The 11,083-nt window shown below is 35.9% G+C and overlaps 1 protein-coding gene across 6 annotated transcripts in view; it reads right to left on the bottom strand.

Moving 5' to 3' along the window:
* Positions 1-4,271: 4,271 nt before the first annotated feature.
* ODF2L (outer dense fiber of sperm tails 2 like) overlaps positions 4,272-11,083 on the bottom strand; it is a gene marked incomplete at its 3' end in the record, with an annotated part of 33,342 nt that continues 26,530 nt past the window's right edge. For 3 of the 6 annotated variants that reach the window (XM_084241742.1, XM_084241743.1, XM_084241744.1), the window contains 5 exons: positions 10,841-10,999; positions 8,559-8,644; positions 8,314-8,476; positions 6,609-6,734; positions 4,272-4,400 (listed from right to left, as the gene is read on the bottom strand). In XM_084241742.1, the coding sequence (XP_084097868.1) occupies positions 4,272-4,400; positions 6,609-6,734; positions 8,314-8,476; positions 8,559-8,644; positions 10,841-10,999 (663 nt within the window). Of the gene's footprint in view, positions 4,401-6,608; positions 6,735-8,313; positions 8,477-8,558; positions 8,645-9,704; positions 9,744-10,840; positions 11,000-11,083 lie in introns of all 6 variants that reach the window. The other 3 variants (XM_084241745.1, XM_084241746.1, XM_084241741.1) reach the window with 2 other exon arrangements.

The raw sequence follows: 11,083 nt of genomic DNA, 5'->3' as shown, positions 1-11,083 counted from the left end.
TGGAAATTGTATCTTTGGTTCTCAGCCCTTCAGACTCTACCAACAGTTTTCCTAGGACTTCAGCTTGCAGAGAGCTAATCATGGGATTTCACAGGTTCCATAATGATGTGAGAATCCTGACCAACACAATATTAAGAACTTTGGTTATCAAAAGTAACAATTAAGGAAATAAAAGAGTAACATAGAGAAATAAGAGCAAGAAATAGAGAACATTTTACATATGTATCTCCTACAGAATCATACCCAGAATGCATTTTATACTAACTAGGACTTATCTTTTGCTAAACATCAGGGCCTTAAGGACCACATTGAGGATTCTGGATTTTATTTAAGTGTAATCAGAAACCACTGCGTTTTATAACTTCATTTCTTATCATCTGTTCATCTGCTCACATTTAAGCCGGACGCTTCTTCTTCAACTCTACCCCAATTTCATACAAATCCTAGATGGCATCAGCATCCAAGGCTTGGATGTTGTTATTCAACACCCTGGACTCCAGTGACCTCTTCTCACCCTAAGCAGACTTCGCTTCACTTTACTCAAAACTACTCCAGCTCTCAAAATCAAATTCCAGGGGCCTCCCAGGTGGCACAAGGGGTTAAGACGCAACCTATGAAGCTGTCTGTAGCCACTGCAGCACGAGTTTGATCTACAGCCAGGGAGTTACCCACATGGCGCAGCAGACCTCTCCTGTCTCACCTGCTGCTCCCCTCAGCAGTGTATTTCAGTCAGTCTGCCTGTTCTGTTCCCCACTCTGTCTCTGGTGAATCCTCTTATCCTCCTCACTTCTGGCCTGTACCCCAGTTCTTGTATGCATAAATAAATAAATCTTTAAAAAATCAAATTCCAATATTTCATTCTCAGATCATAACCTCTCATTAATCCTATTTTCCACTATCTAACATCTATCATGTGTCCTCCATACTTTACATTTTATTATCTGATTAGAAAAAAAGACAAAATCTCATTAGAAGAATTACTCTTTTTTCCATTCCTGCGCCAAGGTATATAAGCTTCTCTACACCTTTCTCCATGTGCATGTATTTGTGAATTTTTAGATACAAAGAGAAATGCCTGTTTTGATTACAAAAAGAATCATATGAATACACAATTCCATGACTTTTCTTCAGCTCAAAATCATGAGCAGATGTCAAGCAGCAGATAAAGACAAAACTCATTCTTAAAATTGCTACCCATTATTCCAAGTGGTTCCCCCTGCAAAGGGGACTTTGTCTTTTGCTGCAACTAACTTGCTGACCCCAGAAAACCTCCTAGATTGCTCTCCAGTGGAGTGAAGTGTTTCCATCTATGCAGCTGGAAAAGAACTGCTGCTTGTGACTGAAAAAATCTGGGAATGGGATGGTTTCTCAGAGCAATTCAGCAGAGAAAGAGGTTTCTGGCCCATGAGAACTGAAACCATGGTGTCTTTCGCCACTTGGTTTGCTGCTACCCAAGGATGCTGGCAAGTACCGAGTAACCACAATCATGACTAGGCAAGGAAAATTAAAACTTACTTATGGGCCTCGGAAAGAAAAATGGCCAGCAGAACAGAAACAGGAGATGCCTACTAAAGCAGAACCAATGGAAGAAACCTAAGAGAATTTTAATGAAAATATAATGGAATTACAGTTCCAAAACCAAAAATCAAACCCCGATACTTTCAGGAATTAAACAATTATTCCTTAATTAGAAATGCAATATTCAACAGAAAAAGAGAATAACTATCCTTGAGAATTACATTACTGGTGAGAACTGGGTGGAAGAAATAGCTCACAATAAAACCAGTGAAAGACCCTGAGAGGAGACAAGTTGTGTGGAGATGAGATCTAGGAGACCAAACCAGGAGGAAGAAAGGAACATGTGGAGAAGTGATAATCCCATAAATGGTGGAAGAAAACTTTAAAACTTAAGAAAGTCATGAGACTCTGAATATGAAGGATAAAGGGAAAATCTTGCCAGCCTGTAAATGATGTGGGAAAATGGGCTCTCTAGGGTGGCGGGAAGCTAGAAGCTAGATGCAGACACATCAGAGCACTGGCGCTGAGCCCTCCTGACACTGTCTGGCTCACTCACCAGAAGAGCCCAATCTGTGGGCTCAATGCTTCCCATTTTCAGAGACTGTTAAAATCCTTCTAGGATCCAGCAGACTTCCTTTGCTATTCTATGTCACTAGTGTCTCAGTACCAACAGTCTTTGCAGCAGTCTTTTCCATCCAGTCTACTTAAAACATTGCAGGTACCCATTTTTAAACGTGGTATATACAAATTACTTTGATAAAAATTTAAAATATGAAGACTATAGATGGAGTAAACATATGACTTGTAAAAGGAAACCATTACCTTTATAAATGAAATGTATATAAAAGTAGTGAGGTCAGTTAAGAGCAGTGATACCTGCTACTAATGAGCTGTGTGGCCTTAGGCAAGTGACTTAACCTTTCTGTGTTTTGGTATCATGAAAAGTAAATGGAATTAATAGTACTCATGTGATCAGCTATAAAGATGAAATACGTTAATATATTTAACACACTCACACTTTGGCAAAGAGCAAGTAGGCAGTCACAGCAATGCTGCTTGTTGCTGAACCCGTGCTGTTGCCACTGCTGCTTGAAACAGAAAACAGCAATGTACAAAGAACTTTAACTCGGGAGTCAGAAGACTTCAGTTTACATGCCAACTTTAATACTGAAGAGATTTATACTGCAGTTACAGCAGTTAATCACTCTATGCTCATACTTTTCTTCATATCTAAAACAAGAATATGAATACCTACCTTTTTCAACATCCATCCATTTATCTACATCAATTGAGTACCTACTACATACCAGGTGTTGTGCAGGGGGTAAAATATAGTAAGATGCAGTTCTGCCCTGCAGGAATGCAGTTTAGTGAGCAACACTCAAGGGCCTGAATTTCCTTTTGGGGAAGTATTTCTTAAAGGCTTCCTCTGCCTTAGGATATAAACAAAGGACCAGAGGGTGAAGCATGTGTTTTGGTATCACAAGTATTAGGATTAAAAAAAAAAAGCCAATGCTAAATTGCTAGCCATTGTGGTCAGTTTCTGACAGTTACTATATTTTGCTATTTCCTGCAGATGATATGAAGTGTTAGGCGTGAAGGGACCAAAGAAAGCATATCCTTCTGATCAGAGAAAGATAAAACTTCTTTCAGAGACCGAGCTCTGTTCATAGGTTGGACAGTACAGTACACAACTGCCTATGTGAATGATCTTTTGAGACTTTGGTATTCCTTTGAATAAACACTTCTCAAGCCATTGTCTATGAGAAATAACTATTACTTAATCCCCTATCAATCACACCTATTCCCTTTTACAGTATCTTGCCTTCACAAATAAGAAGGGAGATTAAGTGAAATAGTTTGTAGGATTACTTCTATTTCACCCCAACAGTGACCTTATTCTAAAGCTTTTTGGCATTAGTAGTGCTTATTTTGATCATTCCATGTGAACTGGCTATGGAAAGGGATTGGAAAAATTGCTCCCCTTTAATCATTTTGTTAAACCAGGAGTTTTATAATTGTACACTGATAATATTAGACAATCACTAATTTAAAATGAAGACCAAAAGAGACTACAAAGTCAAAGGGAAGCCTGAATATCTACTTTTTTATAATGAAACAAGGCATGCCAACATGTTTTCATCTGTCACCATCAACTGACAGTTGAGATGACTTAAAATTCTATATTGAAAACCTAACAGAAATGATAATAGCATCTTAGCATAAACTTGAAAGAGTATTAAGCACACTGAAATATTTGGTATTTTTAGAAAGTATGCAATTGTACCATTATTAAAAATTAATATTCAGAATATTTATTTTATTATATTTATATAGCACCATAAGATAAAACAATTACATACATCACTTAAAATCATGTTTTTGGCTCATAATTAGCCTAGATTTATTACAAATTCACTTGAGTGGTAGCTACAGATAGTTACAAAGAATGATTCTGGCCTGTTTTGTGTGTGTGTGTGTATGTGTGTGTGTATCAAAATAATCTGAAAACCAATATAACTTTAAAAGTAATTAAGCCACAGTTAAGTGAAAATTATCCAGCAAAAGTAATACTAACATCTATGTTATTTCAAAGTTCAACTGAACAATAAATTATGTCACAAAATTCTTTATATAAAATGCTAATACTACTGCCCACAAATCATAAATATAGCAGGTTTTTATTTATTTTACTACTCTCTTTTGGGGCTCATTGTGAAAAACTATTGCTTATAGAAAACAAATTCAACAATTTACCCAAACATTGTTACATAAGAAGTTTTAAGAAACTGTAAATAATTTTTAATACTCTCATTTTGATTCTCAGACTTTTCAAGACTATGTTGCATTTCTTTCAAACATACTTCTTGATGTTGTGCTTTCTAAATAAAAAAAAGAAATAAAATAATCAATAGCATTCATATTGAAATACAGTCATAATACACAATTTTGATATACAATGATAGGATACAATAAATTTTTAAAGAATCCTAACATCTTATTTGTTTGTTATTCACTTAGGGGTTCAAATTTTCTCTCAAATTCAGAGCACATACAGGTTTGATTTCTACTATGATATAATTTGTTCTGATACACATTCACTTAAACCCATATTATTACATATTTGACACAACTTACTTAATAAATGGGTTTTATTTAAAAATGTTATAATTATTTTCCATTACATGACATATTTTAATACTAGTTTTTGTCATTTCTCTGCTTAAAAATTCTTATTTTATACCATAAGGATGATTTTCGCTATTTTAAACATTGATAGAATTCTAGTTTTGAGAATATGAATATGGTATTTTATTTTTAGACTCCTTTAGAAAATGAAAAGAATTCTGAATAGTACAGGTGTTCTTTGAGGGAAAAATTAAAAATTCAATATAATTTTAAAAACATAGTTTATATAGATTCCTAAGTAGATGTGTTCACGAAGAGTTTTAAACAGGCTACAAATACTATCTAGCTTCCAGCTAAAATGTAGGCCCTTAAGAAACCTTTCATTTTCTTCCTGTCAGGAGGAGTTCAATGAATGATACCTGATATCTTCTGAAACTGAGGAATGTCCCTCAGAGGAAGTGCTTAGAGGAAGTGGTAGGAAGTAACGTGCTAGGCTGGGAGACCCAGTCACAGAATGAATAAATTGAATCTTTGTGGAATATCAGTCTTACACTATAATGTGGAGGGAAAAACATAATATAAGCACACTTATACTGAAGTGTAGAATACAAAATGTGAATAGATTTTAGGGTAATATATAAAACTTCAAAGCCATTTCAAGTTTGAGGGAGGGTATACTGAGTTTAGCTGTGGAGGTCACAACTGGGTCTCTGCATCCACTCTGCCCCCAACAGGAGCACTTGGGCAGAAAATCTGGAGGCTTGCTCCTGTGGGCAGAGCACTGTGGAAGACAGGGGTACAGAATCAAAATGTGGCCTCAGGGTGCTCAATTTATTTGGGGCTAGGGCATGTTTACTGGGACAGAAAACATAAACTCACTTTTCAGCAGTGCCTAAATCTATGCTTAGAATACTAGATTTTTTTTACTACTTTACTATTTTTATGAAAGTTATCAGGTTTAATAAAACATCAGATCTTAAATTTATTTATTTGGGTGGTTTTAGACAAGTACTGGGAACATTATAGGAAAATCCACCTCATGTCAATATATGATGCTATTTTTTAAGAGACTGCAATTATATAAAGAATATCAGACATATTTTATGCTACCACAAATTCTGCTGGTGAATGGAGACAAAAGTTCAGGAATAAAAGGAAGGCCTGTGCTAAATTAAAAGTGATAAATGTGTTGTTCTGATTAAATTGCAATGGAACTTTCAATGACAATCAAATTAAAATAATAATGCATTCCCAAAATCATTTAGCTTTTGAACCTTTCATGTTTTCAACTTTTTAGACATTTGGGAATGAAAAAAATAGTTTTCATGGAGTCTCCAGCTCCTGGAAGAAATAAAGTGTCATGTTCTAAGTCATTGTCAAATAGATAGTTTTCAAGCAAATTAATCATGACTAGTGAGTATTTCACGAATATTTAGGAAAAAACATTAGAGGACTAATTAAACAGTCAATTTGGTATTCTCATTTCAAGCATTCATCTTACATGCTGATAGAACAAGAGTGAGTATTTACTTAACACCAACTTAAAAAGTTTTTAAAATATAATGTTCATTATTCAAGAAAGATATCAAAATCTAACTCACACTAGTAGTTTAACTTGTGCTTATCTTAAAATGAGAAATTCGTACTAGAAAGAAAATAAGTAGGTTACATCTGTAACCTTCACTAAGCAGCTGTCAGGCAAAAAACAGTATGCAGGGAAGGGGCCTGATGACTCTTTGGGGGACATGTAATGAAAGCTGCAAGAATATAATTCCTTGGCATAATCCTGACATCCCTATTTTTAATTATTTATATTATTTGCTATTTTTGATGCTATCAGTGAAGAAAGAACCTTCATTCTCCTCATTTTGTACTTTAACCACTTAACTAAATAACATGGTAAGAATGCTAAATGCTAATTTATTTTTTAGGAAAACACATGAAGTCATATGAATACTTACACTATTCATTTTGCTAATAAGTTGATTTTGTTCTTCACTTCTCTTTCTAAGCTCAGTCTCCAGATCTAATATTTTAATTTGTAAAGCCCTATCTCTAGATGACATTTTCTCCATTTCTTCAGAAACCTGTAATTTTTATAAAAAGAGTAAAACAACTAAATGAGTTTTCTTCAAAATATTATTTAAAGCCTTGTCATGGTTATACTGTCCCTCTTTTTTTCTAGAGCTCTTACTTACATGCTAGACAGTTGAATTAGAAAATGTTTAGTGATGCCTTTTTCTTGTGGAAGCACATATAGTATAACTATAGTATGCAGATGTGAATATATGCATCTGTGTATACACTTTACAGAATCAATATCTGGAAAAGTTGTATATATCTTCTCTGCTCTGTGACTTAGGGAGGTATTTTCCTCAACACCATATATTTATAATACACTGAGACAAACTGGCATGCTTTATAGAATTTATATCTAAGGGTATCTAGAACAGTGGTAGAGCAGAGAAAGTTTTCATTTTGATTATATTCTCAGTGCTTATTATAGACTTCGACACACAGAATTGGGGGCAGGAAGGTGATATATACACTACACACACACATCACAAGTGAGAACATGCACACAAGTGTTTTTGCTCACTTCCCAAGTGGTCTGAATTTAGTTGTTATATTTCTGATTGCTTATTTTAGCACAAAGTCTAGCTTGTGCTCATCCAAAGATTCAGATATGTGGGAGCTTTCTCTTGAATTATCCCCTCACCCAGGGTTGAACAAACTACTCCTACCAGTGTACCTTGCACCCTCCATCCTATTTATAGAATACACATTCTGGATAACATTTTTTTGTTCACATGTTATCTCCTTGTAGGAACGTGAGTATTGAAGCCATGTCTTACTTATCTTAGCATCTCAAGCAGTGCCTGACACAATGAGATATTTACTAAAGGCTAACTAAATGGACTCAAATGTGATTTAGTTGTTGCATGTACTCATGCAACAATATTTGGCAAAAAAGGGAACTGAGCTTCACAGCTCACTGATCCTCATCAAAACTACAACGTTCAATAGATTTTACATTTTTTTAAACATTGTACAGAAATGAAAAATGATGTAAAAAATATATAAATATATATCTTTTTTAAAGATTTATTTATTTATTTATACAAGCACTGGGTACAGTCAGAAGCATGGGAGGGTGAGAGAATTCACCAGAGCCAGAGCAGGGAACAGAACAGGCAGACTGATGAAATACACTGCTGGGGGGAGCAGTGGGCGCGGCAGAAGAGATATGTTGTGCCATGTGGGACCCTTGCTGGCGCAGGGGATCAAACCGGCGCTGCAGAGGCTGCGGGCAGCTTCGCAGCCCAGCGCTCAACCGCTGCGCCACCAGGGGAGGCCCAGATGTAAAAAATATATTGAAAAAATTGAAAAAAAAAGGAGGGAGAAATTCCTTGAAAGCATTTCCCATCTCTACCTTTTCCCATGCCACACCATCATTTTCCCTAGTAAAGTAACTGGATCAATAATATATCTATTTAGCTCCAAAAAGGAAAAGTAGGTAAAGAACAAAAATGTAACTGTTCTCTTTACACTGTCATCAGGATAAAACTTATAACTGAAGATTTGGCAAGATGAGATAGTGTCAGTTTAAAAAGATATCTCCTTGGTAAACTAATTAAAAAGTTTCTAAATAAAGGCCATCTGTACCTTTTGTCTTCCTTCTTCCAAAGCAGCTTCCAGTTGTCTGGTCAATGCTGTATATTCTGCAGATTTCTCTTTAAACTTAAGATTGCTGTGCTTAAGACATTCTTCTTGGTTTGCCAGTTTCTTTTCAAGTTCTTTATTCTCTGCATCCATCTGTTCTAATTTTCTTTTTACAGGAAACATATATTTTAAAATTAGAGTGTGTAGACAAAAATGTAACACTAGTTTTAAGTAAATTTAATACTTACTGTTTAAGGTTTTCACACTTCAACTGAATAAGATAATTTTCCTCTTCCAGAGAAAGCTTTGTCATAAGGCTGTGATTCCCATCAACCTAAGAAACAAAATAGTTTTCTTACTTTAATTTCTTGTTCATTTTTTCTTTCTTAATTTTTCTATAGATTCTAAGGAAATCTATCTGCTTTATTGTAGAAAAACCATAAAAAAGAATGTATGAAGGGCCTCCCTGGTGGTGCAGGGGTTAAAGACACAGCATTATCTAGCTATCTCCAGCGACTGCAGCAAGAGTTTGACCCCCATCTGGCCAGGGAGCTACCCACATGGCACAGCAGACCTCTCCTGTCTTGCCCGCTTCTCCTCTCAGCAGTATATTTCAGTAGATCTGCCTGTCTTGCTCCCCACTCTGGTGAATCTTCTCACCCCGGTCCCCCGCACCTCTGGCTTACACCCCAGTTCTTGTGTGCATAAATAAATCTTTTTTAAAAAAGATGGTATGAATATTAGTATCATTCTTATACAAAGAGACACCAAGAAACATTATATCGTTAAAACAAAGTCTTAAGTCCCTGATTAAGTATAAAAATATTTATGTTACTTCATGGAAAATCTACTACTGAAAAATTTTCTGAATGATGCCAATTAAACCATTCTGAATAATACGTATTGAAGAAGGACATTCATTTTACTAAATAAATGTCAAAATTTTAAGCTATCTTTTTTTTTTTAAAGATTTATTTATTTATACAAGCACTCAGGTATAGGCCAGAGGCACGGGAGGGTCAAAGGATTCACCAGAGACAGAGCAGGGAGCAGAACAGGCAGAAGGACAGAAGTATACTGCTGAAGGGAGCAGCAGGGAGACAGAAGTCTGCTGCGCCATGTGGGAATCTCCCTGGCCGGCCAGGAATTGAACCGGCGTTGCAGAGGCTGTGGACAGCTTCACAGAGCTGTGCTCAACCCGCTGCGCCACCAGGGAGGCCCTAGATTTTAAACTGTTTTAATTTCCTATTATGGATCTTTACGGTTATTCATAGTTTTCTCTTTCACCTAAGACAGTGATTGATAATTGAATATGTGTGAAGTTGTAACTAGGAGTAAAACCCAGTGATTGCGAGAAGTAAAGTAAAAAAGCAAATCAACCAAAGATCCACTTGCCATGTCAAAACAGAGTATTTTTCGCATTGCTTCAAAATTATCTTTAAATAGTTGAAAAAGCTTTGAGAAGAAAATTTTAAAAATTCATGACAACTAGCAATCTAGATTATCTACATAATTTGACATTTTCTAGAAAAATTTCTTCTCAGGAATCTAAAGTTATCAAAGTTTTGCTTACATGTTTTTAAAATGGTACATTTCAAAATTAAAATCCAAATTACATTTGGAAAAGAGATATGGAATCATTTCTAGAATTATTTTGCAAATAAAGAAACAAATCTCCCTGGACATTCTTCTTTGAAAAAAAAATCAATTCAAAAATATTTACTAAGTGCTTACTATGTGCTAGGCATTGAATAAAGTGATTACAGGGGACACATGAGCCCTATTCTGGTGGAGTAAAAAATGTATATAATGAAAATTTTAATCATGAAAAACCCAAATAACCTTCATGCACAATTCAAGTTAAAAGAAATGTCTAATTTTTGTAAGGTAAATTATAATAATTATCTTATCCTGACATCAAAAAAATATAAACAGTATTGTTCGTTTCTTCTCTTATACTACTAACATATCATCAAACTAACTGCAATTTTATTTATTTATTTTTTTAATAGAGGCATGTTTTATTTATTTATTTATTTATTATATTTGTTTGTTTGTTTTGTTTATACATGCACTGGGTACAGTCAGAAGTGCGGGAGGGTGAGAGAATTCACCAGAGCCAGAGCGGGGAGCAGAGCAGGCAGAAGGACCGAAGTACACTGCTGAGGGGAGCAGCGGGCGGCAGGAGAGGTCTGCGCGCCATGTGGGACCCTCCTCTGGTGACCGGGGAGCAGCCGGGGATCGAACCGGCGCCGCAGAGGCCGCGGGCAGCTTCGCAACCCAGCGCTCAACCGCTGCGCCACCGGGGAGGTCCACTAACTGCAATTTTAATCATGAATTTTTCACTGTAAAATAGTAAAAGAAAAGCTTGTAAAATAATATCATAGAAGGAAATTGATAATTGATCAACTGATTTACATGGGAATAAAAAAAAAAAAGCAACCCCTGACATGAGTGCCCTCAACTGGTGAAAGCATTCCAAAGCGTTTCTTTAACATATCTAGCAAAAATCAGAACAAGAGCAGAACACCTGGCCCTGAAGCTCCCTAATAGTGTGCGCCTGGTCTCTACATTTCCCCCGGCAAAGCTGCAGACTCTCTTGACACTCCTGAAGCCTCTGCTCAGCCGCCATCAAGGAATCGCGGACATGCTCTAACTCCTTCATTTGAGATTCCATCTGGCCTCTCATCTGAGTTGTAGCATTAGGGAAATAAATGCAAGAGCAAATATTCAGCATTTATATTTTTATGATCTTGAGTACCAGATAACTGTA

Source organism: Talpa europaea, assembly GCF_964194135.1.
Source record: "Talpa europaea genome assembly, chromosome: 9".
NCBI lineage: Eukaryota > Metazoa > Chordata > Mammalia > Eulipotyphla > Talpidae > Talpa > Talpa europaea.
This window is presented reverse-complemented; position numbering and strand designations above follow the sequence as displayed.